This window comes from Lycium barbarum, chromosome 5 (assembly GCF_019175385.1).
Source record: "Lycium barbarum isolate Lr01 chromosome 5, ASM1917538v2, whole genome shotgun sequence".
Lineage (NCBI taxonomy): Eukaryota > Viridiplantae > Streptophyta > Magnoliopsida > Solanales > Solanaceae > Lycium > Lycium barbarum.
In genome coordinates, this window is record NC_083341.1 from 19699486 (window position 1) to 19716204 (window position 16719).

The following is a 16719-nucleotide window of genomic DNA, read 5'->3' on the forward strand; positions in this document are numbered from 1 at the left end:
AAATGTTACGTGGAATGTTAGAATTAAAAAGTTACTTCACTTATTTCAATTTATGTGGCTTGATTTGGAATATGAGCGATGATCAAACTATTTAATATGAATTCGGACATAGAATCTTCAATTTTTTTTGAAATACAATCTACATACAATTGGAACTTGATAATAAACACTACAAGTCGGAATTGTTAACAATTCCAAATATTTCAAAAGTATTTGAAACTAATCATGGATCCTTTGACTCTCTAAATAGCAACTAATTAAGACACGAAATTGGAACGGGGTGAATATTAAATATAAAATTTGACACTCTTTTTTAAATGAATCAAAACGAAAATAAGACACATAAATTGAAATAGAGGGAGAAATATTTAGTGTTCTTTCTTTTCTTGAATTTTTATTCTTTTTGTTACTACAATTAACGGTATCCGATAAAAGTTTGTTATATTCGACTAATTTAATTTCGTCTCGCATGGAATCCGTGTAAGGCTGAAGTGCTTTCTATCAATAATTTCTTTATGTTCAGAATTCGAACTCGATACTTTTAATTAAGGATGAAAAAATCTCATCGTCCCACGAACGAGTTTTCTTCCTAGCTTTTGAATGTTGAAACATACTTTTTCTATTTTTTCCTCGTGCGTTAGACTTAGTCACCAAGATTCCGCTCATTAGTTGCCAACATTTTTTTTAATTCCATTTACATTAGTTGCCAACATTTTCCATTTCATTCATTCCCTTTCTCTATAAATACCCCTCAATTCTTCATTCTCTTCTCAACACTACTGCAGAAACCTACCAGCATTTCTGTACAATTAACGATCATCAAATTTTCCAGGCTATTAAATTTCACAAAAAGGAAAATAATGGCACTTTTGTCTAAGCTTGCTACTAACGAACAACATGGCGAAAACTCGCCATATTTTGATGGGTGGAAAGCATACGATAATGATCCTTTCCACCTTGTGAATAATCCCAATGGAGTTATTCAAATGGGTCTTGCTGAAAATCAGGTTTAATACTTTACACTAGTAATTTCTTAAGTCAATATTTGATACTAGTATTTTTTTTCTCTGTGAAAATTCTTATAAACTAGGTTTTTTTTTGGGGCAGCTTTCTTTTGACTTGATTGAAGAGTGGATTAAGAGAAATCCAAAAGCTTCCATTTGCACAACTGAAGGAATGGAATCTTTTAGGACCATTGCTAACTTCCAGGACTATCATGGCTTGCCTGAATTTAGAAGTGTAAGTTTTGGCCTTTAATATTTTACTATATATAGAACAAATTATAGTGGTGAACAAACTTATTATAACAAGTTTTAAAAGTTTTAGAAGCACACAAGTATTTTTTTTTTTTATCTTAGCGGTGCCTTAGCCTCCAATATATTATGAGGAACGAAAAATATTCTTTTACAAAAAGCATAGCTTAGGCACATAATGTTATAGCATATTTAATATCATAAATTTCAAAAAAAAAAAAAACTTTTTGCAGGCAATTGCGAAATTTATGGAGAAAACAAGAGGGAGTAGGGTTAAGTTTGATCCAGAACGTGTAGTAATGGCTGGTGGAGCCACTGGAGCTAACGAAACTCTTATGTTTTGTTTGGCTGATCCTGGTGATGCATTTTTAGTCCCTTCACCGTATTACCCGGGGTATGTATATATTTATTTGTATCGATTTTAACTTATATATATATATATATATACTGACAGTGTAAAGAATTAGGTATATATATTTATATCGAAGTTACTTATATATACTAATCGTGCAAGAATGTGTATTGAGTTTAACATATATATACTGCTCGTGTTAAGAAATTTTTTATTATCAGTACATTTTAACATACGATTATACTAGTACTAGTAAGTAAATTGCCTTATGTTTCAGGCTACAAACCTATTACCTTTTACGGTTGCTAACGTATAGTTATTAGGTAGGTAATTTGATAGTGTAAAAAAGTGTAGTTAAACTCATAAATAAATCCACTTCTTTGTCTTCTTATTGCTTTATTTGTATGTTTCCATTTTTTATCTTGTTTTTGTTTATGACCTCGAAATATCCATCTTGAAATTTCTCTATTTAATAATTAATTTCTTTCTGTCCCAATTTATGTGGAACCTATATTAAAAGTCAAATATGAATTTCTTTATCGCGACATTTTCATGTAAAAATTTAATTATTAATTATTGTGATTTATAGTACTTTTTGCGTAGTATGTAAATTTCATTTTTATAAATTAAGATTTTATGTTCGAATTCACAATTAAAACTTTATTTTATAATTGGAATTATGCCACACAAATTGGAATCAGCTTGTTGATCTCCGCGAAAGCACTAGCATTCGTGCTATAATTAGAGTATAATATTTGCAGGTAATTGATTGTGGGGAGAATTTTTTAAATTAAAAAACACTAGTAAAATAATTAAAGAAACACTACGTAATGGTCAAGTCTTATTGACTTTCAGAATTACTGGCGGCCCCTTTCCCTACTTGATCCTTTCACTTGAATTGTTGTAAAAAGATGCATAGTGATTTGTCAAAAGGTTGAAAGCAGCAAATAACAAGCAGAAGTCGAGATTAGATTCAACAAGATGATTTATAGCAACGCAAATATTTATAATTTATTTTAAATAATAAGTTTTAAAAGTCTTTATTTTTGCTTAAACTCAGTTAAGCAACATCACTTAAATTGGAACGGGACGGAGGAAGAACAATTGAAGTTATATATATAGACATTATAGAAACTGTTTACCATTTGCATATTACTCATCCATGTTAGTAACTTTTACATGAACGTGATTATGAGTGGCTTATAAGACTGACCTTGAAATGGCTCACATTGGAATGATTAGGTTGTCTTCATTTGTCTTGAGATGAATAATAACGTTTCTTTGAAATTTTGATTAAATGCAGATTCAATAGGGACCTAAGGTGGAGAACGGGTGTACAACTTCTACCCATTTCATGCAAGAGCTCCAACAGTTTCAAGATTACTATAGAAGCTCTCAAAGAGGCATATGAAAATGCCCAACAAGCAAATGTCAAAGTCAAAGGCTTAATTTTGACCAACCCTTCTAATCCATTAGGCACCACTTTAGACAGGGACACACTAAAAAACCTCTTGACCTTCACCAATGAACACAACATCCACCTTGTTTGTGACGAAATCTACGCAACCACCGTGTTTGATGCTCCACAATTCGTCAGCATTGCTGAAATTATCACCAACGATGAAGTAACGAATCGTTGTATTAATAAAGATTTGGTGCATATAGTGTATAGTCTTTCGAAAGACATGGGATTTCCAGGATTCCGAGTGGGAATTGTGTATTCGTTCAATGATGATGTGGTTAATTGTGCTAGAAAAATGTCTAGTTTCGGTCTTGTTTCAACTCAAACACAACATATAATAGCAGCTATGCTCTCTGACGATGAATTCGTCGAAGAATTTCTCATTGAAAGCGCAAAAAGGTTAAGGAAAAGGCACGAAAAATTCACCGGGGGACTTGAAGAAGTCGGGATAAAGTGTCTAAAAAGCAATGCAGGTCTTTTTTGCTGGATGGATTTGCGGCCGCTACTAAAAGAACCAACACATGATGGTGAGGTGACACTGTGGAAACTGATCATAAACGATGTGAAGCTCAACGTCTCGCCTGGATCTTCTTTTAATTGCCCCGAGACAGGTTGGTTTAGAGTTTGTTTTGCGAATATCGATGATCAAACAGTGGATATCGCGCTCGTGAGGATTCGGATGTTTGTGGATGGTAATAATGATGTTAAAGAAAATGGGGTCGCAAAGGAGAAACAGCATTGGAAGAGGAGCAATCTACGACTTAGCTTCTCGAATGGGAAGTACGATGAGAATGTTATGAGTTTGAATATGATGTCTCCTAATTCTCCAATTCCTCACTCACCGCTTGTTCGAGCGAGGAATTAAAATAAAACATTAATTAGGAAGGACGATCAATTATTGTACCAACAAATAAAGTTAGAATCATGGTATAAGATGAGTAGAATGAGAAGAAGTTAAGTAAGATGATACTATTATTCTTTTGTAACGATTACTAGGTAGGTGTTTAGCCTTCTAATTTGGAGCTCGAATTTGAAGTTTTAATGTGAAATTAGTAGTTGTTTATGACATTTGAACAAAATTTTAACTTCAATTTGAAAATGCTTATTTCCCCTGAAAAATGAAACAAATGATCTCGTGATCAGTCATTAGTCGTCATTTCATTCTTCTGGCAATCAATTTTGTACCTGCCAATTGTTGCAACTTTGTAGTACTACCTAATTCATATTTATCACTCAAATTTAAGAAATTATAAAGTAAAAAAAGAAATGACTGGAAGTTCATGCACTATAGCAACCACCAGTACCGCACCCACCACTTTAACAATAGCCTATATTGTTCAATTGTTCACAAGCCTATCTCGAAAGATTAGTATTGTCGGCAAGACTTGCATGTGTTGTTCAATTATTTGCAAACTTGTCACGAAACACTTGATATTATTTTGTTCACTAGTCTTGTTGGATTGACAGGATTTACATGTGTTGTTTATATTCATATACCAGCTTTTGTCAAGATTTGGTACTATTTTTATTCTACTCATCTTGTTAAATTGTTCAAAAATGCTGTCGGATTGGCAAGACTTACTTCTGTAACTCAGTTGTTCACAAGATTGTCGGACTAACAAGACATGTTACTATCTTTGTGCTACTCATCTTATAGAAGTTTCACAATTGGCAAGACTTGTCTATGTTGTTTAAGGTCACAAATTTGCCTTATCGCTGCAAAGTAGAATATTTTCTTCTTTAATATTTTATCCAATAGACATGAGCTGGTCTACTGAAAATATAGACCCAGTTCAGTAATCAATTAGTGGCAACATCAATTACTCCCTCTGTCTCACTTTATGTGAAGGTGTTTGACTTGACAAGATGTTAAGAAATAAAGAAATATTTTTAGAACTTATGGTCTAAAAAAACTCATAAAAAATTATGTGGAGTCAGTCCAAAAAAGAATGACATATTTTTATATTTAGTAAAATTCAACTTTAAATTTACCTTTTTACCTTTAATCAAATGATTTCTACCCACAAATTTTTATGGATTGTTTTATATCACAAGTTTCAAAAATCTTCATTTATTTCTTAAACTTCGTGCTAAGTCAAACACCTTCATATAAAATGGGACTGAGGAAGTAAATTTAAAGTTAAATTTTTACTAAATATAGAAAGGTGTCAAATTTTTTTTGGACTGATTAAAAAAGAAAGAGTGTCATATAAATTGAGATGTAGTGAGTATCTTTTTAAGTGCTACTTGTAAGTTGCGCTCTAAAAAGTGTGCTTTGGTTTTCATTTGCAACATTTTAAAGTTTCACTTGTTTTCTTCAATTTACAATTCTCAGATCACTTTATATTTGCTTTGCGTTACATTATGTAACTTATATAGCATGATCTTTTAGAGTAGTTGAGATCAGTGTTTTAAAAGGCGGGGCATAAGGCGAGACATTTTATGTCTGCCTCAGCGAGGCGTAAGCCCCGAAGCACGGGGCGTAAGCCCCGAAGCACGGGGCGTAAGCCTCATGAGACTTTAATTTTTAGTATTTCATAAAAAGATATAATTATAATAAATACTTTTAAATAGGTAAAATAGAGTAAAAATTCGAAGAAAACTATAAATATATGCTCCATCCCCACAAAAAAAAAACTAATCAGCACAATCTATTATACGCTACTTACAAGCACAAGTGACTGCTCGTTACTTTTTTGAAATAGTAGAAGACAAGATAAATAATTGGAAAAGAACATATATTAGGCATTCTAGCAATAAAAAAAGGTCGTAACTTTTAAATTTAATGTTTCGGTTCCTTTTTAAAATATTTGAGTAATTACTAGTTGACTTTTGAGAATTTGGGGATTATATTGAGGACTTATTTAACAAATTTTGTTTTAATTTGAAGAAGTTTTCTAGGCTTACGCCCCAACAAAAAAAAACTCGCCCCAAACGCCCAGACGTACGCCCCGAATTGCTGGGCGTACGCCTTTTGAGACTTTCACCTCAAACCATCGCCCCGGGGCATTTTTGATATGCCCCGCCCCGAGGCTCGCCCCGAAAACGCCTTTTAAAACACTGGTTGAGATTAGGAGGAAGGAGAAGAATGCATGGAGATGGAAGTTATGTATATATATATTGGTCTATTTTTTCACAACTTGAAAAAGGGGATTGAAAGTATCAATCCCTAAGTAATTATTGCAAACCACTAATTATGCAAAAATAACTATAAAACTTTCAGACCGACTTGAAGATTATAAAATTAGAACGTCTCCAAGATTTATTTAAAATCGTCATTTCATTGAGAGAAAAAGAAAAAAGAAAAAAAAGCTCACAATCATCTCTTTAACTCTCTCTCAATAGTATTTGAAATCGCACCAAAACAGTGCCTTATTTTCTCACATTGTATAAGTGACCTACTTCATAACTTAACGAACCATCAAAAAATTATTTAAACCAGTTTGTTCAGAAATAAACATTTGCAGGAAATTTTTTAATAAGATACAAGACACACTAAAAGTGACTCCAACACTCCATAAGGGCCACGAGTGTATTTGGTATGATTTCCAGCCGGAAATAACTTAGCTTTAAAAACTATTTTCTGAATCATTTTTCATTTTGGTTGGTTTTGAAGTGCTAACTCATACAAATAATAAAAAATATAGCATATGAAACATGGAATTGGTGTTCTGCTGATAATTTTGATATTAAAGGTTCACAATTGTATCTTTAATTGATTAAAAATAGTAACGCAAAGCCAGAGTTTAGACAGCTGCAAAGACAAAGATTTACGCCAATGAACTTCCATTGGATAATAATATAATTCTTTTGAAGAAACAAAATAAAAATAAAATGAGAATAATCAATTGAACATGTGTCAAAGACCTGATGAATACATACAAGCTGGCAAAACTTATATTCCAAATAATCTCATCAATTGAACATGTTTCTCCCACAGAGATTTGCAAAGGACTGCTCAGATTGGGAAACCAGCAGAAACTAGACTACATAACCAAATGAACAAAAAAACAAAGTTTTTCTACAGTACAGCAAACGAACAACTGAATACCAAAAGAATAGGAAGGGTGTATAATTACTTTCTCCATACAGGTAAAAGACTATGACACTAGAGAAAAACATAGGGGAAAAAACGAACACAAGATCTGTCATAAAACATAAGAAGCAGGAGGAGGAGGTTGAAAGGTAGCAAGGAAGAAGCACAGGACTCGACTGAGCAGGTTCATCCGATGAGCAAGAATCATCCCTTCAAGTATATAGTTGGTAGCAAGCAACCGATGGAATGAGAAATGCATATCAAGAGAGTTCTGTTAAGTTTTCTAGTTTATGTTCATGTACAGTCAACCACTATTTTATGTGAATATCATTACTCCTTACACAATAATGACCAAAGAGTCCAGGGATCGTCCCTACCATGTCTCCATGTTAGTGTGCAAAAAGTGCAAATCTGGACCATCCATCAGAAGAGCACAGTTGGTCGGGCAAAAGTAAGAGAACTATGACATGCTACATTAAGTGAAGTGTTGGGTCGATCAATTGCATTAGGTAGGAGATGCAAGACTTATCTTACGAATAAATTGAGGCAAATTTAGCACTATAAAGTCGGCTAAATACGAAATGGTCTGCCCAACACCCCCCCCCCCACCCCCCCCCACCCCCACCCCCACCCCAATTGTCAATGCAAAACCATGGAGCATTAACACAAATACACGACACACAAAGTAGCACCTTCCCGTAGTAAGCAACTATAAAACTGGAGTGCATGCTTGCATGGAAAACTATTTCACTACCTTGGAAACCACAAAGAATGCACTTTCAATATGTATTGATCGAGCAAAAACTAATCAATCAAATGGCAGTATAACTAGATTGCTAAAATGAAACGCCTAAACACTGTACAAGGAATGGATTCCCTACATCTTTGATGGATATTTTACAGGAGGTAAACTGGCCCTTCTGACGAAGCTATATATTCGCAAGCATCTTTGAGACTGGGAACTACTTGATTTGGTGTCGTACTTTTATCTCTTGAATGATGGCAAACTCTCACTATTGTCATGCTGAGAAAGTACAGAAATAAACTACCTTTAGCATTAGTCTTAAAACAGTTTCATAAAAAAATAGCAATCAAGTAGATAAATGAAATACTTCAAACACTCATGGAGTAAAAGAGGAGTAAAAGAGTTGCATCAATAATACTACCACTACATCGAGTTTCTTGCACAGTTTTAAAATCTTGTAACCCAAAGTGCATCTATTCATATTAAGCTCTCAGTAATACTATAGCTTCCAGGTGGTCATATCATTCCTTCAAACTATTTCACAAATCAAGTGGATGTTTCAAGGTTAAATATCCGATCTCCAATCCTTCATCGAAATAATGATGAAGGGAAATTATGGCTTTCACTTAATCCCGACTTGATACTTCATTTCCTTGTATAGTATTCAAGACCTTTAGCGTTAAGATAAATTTTAGCATCAAGGACCCATAATAAGACTCCCTTCATTCCAATTTATGTAACACTCTTTCCTTTTTAGTCAGACCCAAAAAGATTGACACCTTTTTATATTTAGTAGTAACAATTAACTTTAACATCTCTATTTTACCCAAAATGAGATGATTTATAGCCATATAAATATCTAGGACTTATTTTAGACCAAAAGTTTCAAAAGTCTTCCTTTTTTTCTTAAACTCCGTGCCCAGTCAAACACCATCACATAAATTAGGACGGCAGGAGTAATTCTTTTCAAAAATGTCAAGTGACACAGATTCAAGAAATGTATGGCTTTTCTTTGAAAAGGGAGATTCTAACAACATTGTTTGAAGACAATATTGCATGCATACCTCAACTGAAATGATGATACATTAAAGGGAGACAGCATAAATCACATTTCACCAAAATTATTTCACTTATCATCTTCAACAGAACGGTGAAATAGATGTTGGAATAATACATAAATCTCCTTTGTACTTGCGAATTTTCAATTATATACTTGAACTTTGCAGGGGTCCTATGACCTCCTATATGTGTTTGAAGTGGTACACATACCATCTTCTACGAGACAACCAAGTTTTGTGTATAGCAGTGAACTACAAGTGCCACTTTATCTTGTCCCCTCTTTCTCATTCTTTCTTTATTCTCTATTCCTTTTGTGTCCATTATCCACCACTTTATCCACTACTCCACCATCAAAGGTCTCACCATGGCATTGTCCATTCTCTGATCTCTTTCCCTCAAACACCACTCGAAGAAGCTTCGTTGTTTAAAGGATGAAGGTCACCATTAGTGGTTGTTGGGTCTTCTTGAATCTGAAGGTTGCCTAGAGACAATAGCCAGGAAATGAAATATGTGATTATTAGGCCTTTTGAATGGTGTCAAGATGGATCTTTGAATCTGAGAGGTGAGTAATGGACTTTAGCTATAAATGGTGGAGATGGGTCTTCTTGAACCTGAAAGTGAAAGGGAGAAATGAAAGGGGAGAAATGATAGAACAAGTTGAATTTGAAATATTGAGTAAAGGGTTCTTATATGAAGTAGGTGCCTATGTTGCTCGGACTCTTCAAAAATGTCGACGCGTGAGTGTAGAATGTAGTGCATTCTTGGAGGATTCAACACGGGTGCGGCAACATTTTGCGAGAGTCCAAGCAACATAGGTAGGTGCAGTGAAATGTTTGTTGGATTGATGAAGATAAAAATTGGAGGTTCTTCTAGAAAAATTGGACAAGTCCAGCGGAGGAAAATATGTATTATCCCAATAGATGTTCAGTAAATTCATTCAAGTGATAATTTGACAGATTTCTTAACTGAGGCATTGCCACCCTCAACATTTGAGAAGCTGATACACAAGATTGGAATGCATCATCTCCATGATATTTTCATTAGAGGGATAAAATATGTGATGTACTCTTTTTCCCTTAACCAAAGTTTTTTCTCATTGTTTCCTGGTAAGGTTTTTAATGAAACAACTGCAATGCGTATTACTAAATGAGTACTCTTTTTCCTTTCACTAAGATTTTTTGCCACTGGTTTTTCTTAGTAAGGTTTCAATGAATCACGTTATCTAATAATGGACATCCAAGGGGGGATGTTGTGGACATATTTATTTATGCGGATGTCCAAATATTCTATCTAATAAACCATTTCAATACATGTTGTCACTTAATTATTGTGATTTTTGGGATGTATTCTTGTGACCTTTGGATGTATTTTGTATCCTATAAATAGGGCACTCTTAACCCCATGGAAGATACACTTGAAGAACTAAGAAAAGTTCTCTCTTCCTCTCAACATTTCTTGTCTACACCATATTCCATATTATTCTTATTTCACAACATAAGTGAGATTGTAGGAGTTTGGTTAGTTTTAGGGTTTTGGAGTAAAAGTGTCCATTTTTTGCAAACATTAAGCATCATTTTCGTTTTCATTTTTTGATAAGAAACTAAGGATCGTGTGTGTTAAGAGTACATATGAAGGACCAAAATATTTGACCGCTATACATTAAGGACCCCTTCGTCCATGACATGTATCTTACATACATGGCACAACTGGTGTTATGGAAAAATAACCTTTAACAATATAGTAACAGCATCACCCCACAGACATCAAATGTGAATAGTTCCGGTGGCTTGACTCTAGGGGATATAACGTGAAGTAGAAAGGCAAAAAACTGATATTATGGCTTGCCAAGAGGAGAACAGATGAGTGTCTCTAATATGTGATTTAAAATTAACAAATAAAGAACAACAAATTACAGTAATTTTTCCTGGAGGAAATTCCATAACAAAATTCATTTATTGCATGGGAAGGTTGTAGAAAGATATCATCCTCAAGGATCAAGAAGTGTCAATAATGAAAACGAGTGTTATTCAAAGAGTGTTGATGCTGAGCTAAGACTGAAGTTTGGGAAGATCCATGGTAAACTCTGTAGACTAACACGAGTAATTTACTTAGCAAATGTACAAGTAATTTACTTAGCAAATGTAACGGAAAAGTAGGAGCAGTAAACATGTAGCACATATAAGCAAATGACGGAATTAAAACCCAACAATCAGCTCTTACAGCAATCAAATCACCGGCACTCGCACCTGATCCTTGCAGTCCTCAAGACAGTGATCCAGATCCCTTGTCCTTTACCTTCTCTTACACCATTTTCCCAAGAGCCAGTTAGTCCCATCAGGACCTAACAATCCACCAGAAAAGCAGCTGTCTCCTGGGATATTCACTCAGTGTCAGAGGAAACAAGTACTTGTTAACTGATTTCTGTTTTCCTAAATGAACTTAAATCTCCCCCAAGGAAAGTCAAAAGCAGAGAAAAGTAAAAACTAGGAAAATGAATTATTGACATAATTCTTTTAATTAAGGGTTAAATCAAGTTTAAGAGCATTCTCTAATCAGCGGATAAGATCATTTGGTAGAAGTAAATTATCATCACTCGAACAAACAACACTTTAACATCAAGATGAGGCAGATAGAGACCTGGTTGGGCAAGTACAACGGGTGAAGAAGTCTCTTTCCTGGTGTGAAATGAGGGCTGGTGCTGTGTAATGTCATCTAGAGGTGGAAGGTCAGTATCATCATCATCAAGAATAATCACAGGGGGCATGTTTTCTGTACTTTTCTTACTACAATTCCTTGAGCCTGACGTTCCATCTTTATTTCCTGATCCGTGCACTAGACTTCCATCATGGACAGCCTTCTTAGGGCCAATTGATTGATGCAAGTTTTGGTTTGCTACTTCATGCAGATAAGTGGAAGTCTCTGAAGTGCCTCCATCTTTGTTTCTCATGGAAGAGTCTTTGTTGTGATTATTTTTGTGAAGACTGCTAGCTATAATATCTTCTGCCGTGTTTAGTATAATCCTATCCTTAGACTTATACTTTCTTTTTCTCCTTGGTCTAGATAAATCATCACATGATCCAATTACCATGCATAAATCTTCTTCTGTCTCAGCAGGTGCCTTATTCTGATTCTCATATGAATCTCTGTCAACTTTTGGTTCTTTACTTCCCTGGTAGTTTTTCTTGGAGGCTTTCGACATTCTCAAAATTTCATTATCTTTTCCTTCAAGTGCCATCTCAAGTTCTTGGACCCTAACCTATAAATAGCCGCACAATCAAGCACTTTCAAAGCTCAAATTTTGTAATATACCATATTTCATTTAGGACGTCGGAAACTTACCTTCAACTTATTTTTCTTCTCTTTAGCTTTCTGAAGTTTCCTGAGAGAACGAGCCTCTTGCCTGTTGCACTTGGTCATTAGTTCTTTGTAACTTCTGCCAGATAAATGCAATAAAGTTTTCTGTCAAACTTAGAGTTAACATATTGAGATTGCTTCTGTGCTTGATAAAAATAGATCAAGAAAATAAAGATTGCTTTTGAGCTTGAGAAAACGAGATCATTGTGAATGACAAACTATCCAGCTCAAAGAGCTGGAAACTACCTTTGCCAGGTGAAAATATCAAAGGAGTGAATTAGGAAAAAAGATCTGATTAAGAAAAGGATTTCCATTGTAGACCCAAGCCTAACACTTAGCATCACACTGATGTCATTCCATAGACAAGTGAATAATAATACTCCATCAACATGTAGCTACATAATAGCCAACCTTGTTGCAACAAAACAATAAAACTCATTACTTAACTAATCCACATAGAAAAAGTTGCCCTGTAACTACCTATAAAGCAGCAAGAAGCCAACATTTGTTTTGAAACAGAACTACTTTTGGAGCTTTATATGTAAGCATATAGCATAATGTACAAGAACTATTTTTTATTTTTGCTTTTGCATTTAGAAGTTTCAGTTCAATAACTTCAATTTCCTCACAGAAATCACTGTTCCTTCTCATAAAGTAGAATTAGGAAGCCTGGCTCTTAGTAGAGTTGCTAGGCTCATCAAGCTTACGTTTTACCGAATGAACTTTCTATCTACATGGCCTATCCCCAATATCAGATCAGAAAGTAATTTTCCCGAGCTTGAGAGGAAACTCAGTGTAATATATCAAAGTTTTTAGAATTCAGATTTCCCACGAATGAACTTCCAAGGATCATATCTACAACATAAAAACAAGGGGAAAAAATCTCTAAAGCAAAAGAAGAGCATTCAGATATGAAGTTTCATGCTGAAAACTGTAACTTCCTAAATAAAAGTAAAAGCTTACTTGTTACGGATGACCAATGATTTTTTCAGGACATCAATTGTCTCTTTGCTATTGACATCATTTCCTAATGAAGCAAGTTTCAAGACCTCTTCTTCCTCCAAGCTAAAATCGCAGACTCTGAAGTAAACCATGAAGAAAAAGGGAAAAAGAACTATTGTAAATCTAATATAAGGATGCAACTACTTGTTGCCCTCAATATGATTGACTTACAACTTGAGTGTTGCAAGCTCCTTAGCTAGAGCCATATTTCTATCTTGTAGCCTTATGCACTCCAAAGTTGATCGATCTAGCTCCTGTAGCACAAATTTGCCCAGAATATAGTAACTAATAACTTACATATATACCACCTAGAAGAATTACGTACAAGCATGCATGAATAGATGCACTAGCAAAACATCATGAGGAAAGAATATCTACCTTGGATTTAAGATGTAGCAACTGCTGCATGGCTGCCTCTTGTTTCACAGCTTCATCCTTTAGAGTCACTTCCATTTTCAAATCCTCCTTGCATGTGAACAGCTGAAACAAAAAAATAAATCCCATTACTACAAAATTAGTTGAGATGAAAACGTGATGACATAAAGTCTTGCGCAGATCAAGTTTGAACCAAATATGCTCACATAAATATCTTTAGTTTTAGTTGATGGTGCCAGATTCTTCTCAACTTTACTAGAGCCATGCTTATTCCACCTAAGAACGTGTCTTTTGGTTCTGAGCAAAAATGAGGCTTTTGCCAATCATTAGCCAAACAATAACCTAAAATACGGAAGATGTATATTTCATTCCTCACATGTAATCTGTAGACATAGAACTCTTCATGGAACTCACGAATTTTTATATCTATCAAACTTCTGTCATTTTCATTTGGTCAACTATGGGCAAAAAGACTTGGAAAGAAATTGACTTTTCTCATCTCTGTGATGGATGATTTCACGAAACAAGTACTCAGCTGTTTGGTGATTGAAGGAGGAGATTACCATACTTAGATTCTAAATCAAGTAGAAAATTTGTTTCTAAATCTTTCGCTAATGTGAGGAATATTAGGGCTACAGGGAAGCATGGTGAGTTTCTCTGCAAAATTATATTTTCTCTAGCTGGCAACTTTGTGTATGATATTTGCAATGTAGATTGTATCTGTTACATGAAGGTAAGGCTGATGTATCTGACTAGTTGCCCGCAGAACCTCACAATAGATTATCCCTGCCCTCGAGTTTTTGGCCAAAAACATCCCTGAACTATACCAAGAACTTAAGGTACTTCCTTAAAATACCACGCTGAACAAAAGAAATCCTTTAAGTATCCAAAATGTAGCAAGTTTCATCCTTTTGACCAGACTGTTAAAAAGACTAACAGACCCACCCATGTGCAACTCGTGACTCCAGAGCTCTCTCATATATATCCTTTCTATCTCATCAAATTGAGAAAATACCGTAAATAGAATAAGCATGAGGCAATTGCGTAGCATTCGACAGCTTTATATTCTGTATTCATGAGAGATAAAGAGATAGCAAGATGAACTATTTACCTCTGCATTGACTTCTTTGAGATCTTTCAGTTGTTTTTCCAAAGTGGAAGTCAGTCGTAAAACTTTCCCTTCCAACCTTTTGACCTCATTTCTCAATTCCCGATGATCCTCTTCATAATCGCGAGGTTTCTGGGTGAGACTTGTATCATTTGTATCGCCAATAGATTGGAAATAAAGCCTAGTTGCATTTTCTTCTGAACAAGCCTGTTTGCAAACTGGACAATTCTTCTTTTTCACATTTTTTGCGCAGTATTCAAACCATTGCTGAAGACTGGTTTTTTTTTTTTTTTGCAACCATAACATACAAACAGAAACAAATATATCAGATAAGGACAACAACTATCTCTATCAGATAGTCAATTGTTTTAAAGTAGGGAACAGTTTTTTTTTTTTTTTTTCCCATAAGTAAGCATAAAGGTACATTTGGTTTAAAGGAAAATGTTTACCTTAGGAAATCATTTCTCTGATCATCTTTTAGTGTTTACTTGACTATAAAAGCAACTAACATAAAGTACTTGTACAAAGTGTAGAATTATGGTGCAGAAGAATAGTTTGGTGATAATTTTAGTATTAAAGGTTAACAACAATGCATGACTGTTAAGGACCCGTTTGGCCATAAAAATTATTCACTTTTTATGGTATAATTTTTCACTTTATTTGAAAGACACTATTTGGCCGTGAAAATTCCAAATCCAACTTGAATTTGTATCTTGAATTTGGAAAAAAACTTACAACCTGTTTTCCAACTCACTTTTCACTGTTAAAGTTGTATTTAAGTACATTCAAGGATGAACATCATTCCAAATATTCCTTGCAAAAGATATAACCAAATACAACTCCATCTTCAACTTCAACTCCATAAATTCCAAATAAAGTGAAAATATTTGGAATCTATGGCCAAATCCCTACTAAGAGTTGATAAAAACAAAGGACTGCAGCTCATAAGTGGAACAAAAAAAATATTCCCTTTTGGATAAAAATAAGGAAAACATTGTTCACAATAGAAAGAAACTAAACATAGAACTTAAAGAAATTGACAAATTTGTATACCATAAACTAACCCATTAGCACAAGGGTAACAACTACCAATTAAGGGTGAAAACAAATGATTTTTAATCAAGTGTAATACTCCCTCCATTTCAATTTGTTTATTTGGTTTTGACTTTACACGGAGTTTTAAAAAAAAAAAAAACTACTTTTGAATTAAACAAACGTAGAATGTACCTTAATCATGACATGATAAAGTTAGAATGAAAGAGGTGCTAAAAAAGTAAAGAGGGATATTTTTTAAAACGGACCGAAAAGGAAAGTAAAATAAATAAATCGGAACAAGATGAGGTAGCAATTCTGGGTGAAAAAGAAAAAAGGGTTGATTTTTAATCAAATGGAATATAAGCAAGGAAACCCAATAAAATTCTTTGATTATTATTTTCATAAAAATGAGGGGATACACTAACCATAGTTCGTGAAAAACGTGACCGCAAATAGTAACGGATTGGAGATCTTCGATAATAGGGTTTTGATCTTCATAGCAAATTGAACAAATTGTCTTCGCAAAATTATTCACTCCAACCATTTTCTTCTATTTCTTTCCCCTTTTCATGAAGGGAAATAATGGAGAGAAAGGAGGAGGGAAAACAAAATTGAATCAACGGGGCGGGAATAAGAGGGAAAATTTAGGAAATTTATATACTGCACCAACTAAGACCCTACACACACAATATTAACAGCCCGTTTGGATTGACTTATTTTATGCGCTTTTAAATCAGAATAGTTTTGAAGTATTTTTATATTATTTGGATAAAATAAAAAAGTATTGTCAAGTTAAAATAATAAAAATAAATCAAAAGTTAAAATTAATAACTTATGGCTTTTGGCTTATAAGTTTTATATTAAGGGATAAGCCAAAAGCCCATACAAACAGGCTTTAAGTCACGATTCCAATAGAGAAAATTGGAAACTTAAATGTA

The 16719-nt window shown here is 34.1% G+C and overlaps 2 protein-coding genes across 4 annotated transcripts; one reads left to right on the plus strand and one right to left on the minus strand.

Annotated features, from left to right (window-relative positions):
• Positions 1-753: 753 nt before the first annotated feature.
• LOC132640655 (1-aminocyclopropane-1-carboxylate synthase 4-like) lies at positions 754-4029 on the plus strand. Its single transcript, XM_060357335.1, has 4 exons — positions 754-1007; positions 1108-1239; positions 1487-1647; positions 2909-4029. The coding sequence occupies exons 1-4, from the start codon at positions 861-863 to the stop codon at positions 3930-3932; spliced, it is 1464 nt and encodes a 487-aa protein (XP_060213318.1). The 5' UTR covers positions 754-860; the 3' UTR covers positions 3933-4029.
• A 3844-nt stretch (positions 4030-7873) lies between these two features.
• LOC132640656 (uncharacterized) lies at positions 7874-16485 on the minus strand. Of its 3 annotated transcripts, none has more exons than XR_009582319.1 (9): positions 16207-16484; positions 14750-15020; positions 13642-13743; positions 13435-13517; positions 13225-13341; positions 12247-12340; positions 11545-12163; positions 11128-11278; positions 7874-8127 (listed from the first exon to the last, which is right to left on the minus strand). XR_009582319.1 is itself a non-coding variant. In XM_060357337.1 (9 exons), the coding sequence occupies exons 1-8, from the start codon at positions 16323-16325 to the stop codon at positions 11199-11201; spliced, it is 1452 nt and encodes a 483-aa protein (XP_060213320.1). In that variant the 5' UTR covers positions 16326-16485; the 3' UTR covers positions 7874-8127; positions 11154-11198. The 3 variants fall into 3 exon arrangements, 2 of the variants coding, with proteins under 2 accessions (XP_060213320.1, XP_060213319.1); XM_060357337.1 differs by having other exon boundaries at positions 11154-11278; positions 12247-12307; positions 16207-16485; XM_060357336.1 differs by having other exon boundaries at positions 11154-11278.
• Between the last annotated feature and the right edge of the window lie 234 nt (positions 16486-16719).

What these genes read in the sequence shown, in the direction of transcription:
- LOC132640655 (XM_060357335.1), top strand. Translation starts at nt 861, where the DNA reads ATGGCACTTTTGTCTAAGCTTGCTACTAACGAACAACATGGCGAAAAC. An exon ending in TGGGTCTTGCTGAAAATCAG is followed by an intron (nt 1,008 to 1,107) that starts GTTTAATACTTT and finishes TTTTTGGGGCAG; the next exon opens with CTTTCTTTTGACTTGATTGA. An exon ending in GCTTGCCTGAATTTAGAAGT is followed by an intron (nt 1,240 to 1,486) that starts GTAAGTTTTGGC and finishes AACTTTTTGCAG; the next exon opens with GCAATTGCGAAATTTATGGA.
- LOC132640656 (XM_060357336.1), bottom strand. Translation starts at nt 16,325, where the DNA reads ATGGTTGGAGTGAATAATTTTGCGAAGACAATTTGTTCAATTTGCTAT. An exon ending in TCAAAGAAGTCAATGCAGAG is followed by an intron (nt 13,744 to 14,749) that starts GTAAATAGTTCA and finishes TTTTTGTTTCAG; the next exon opens with CTGTTCACATGCAAGGAGGA. An exon ending in GAGCTTGCAACACTCAAGTT is followed by an intron (nt 13,342 to 13,434) that starts GTAAGTCAATCA and finishes GGTTTACTTCAG; the next exon opens with AGTCTGCGATTTTAGCTTGG.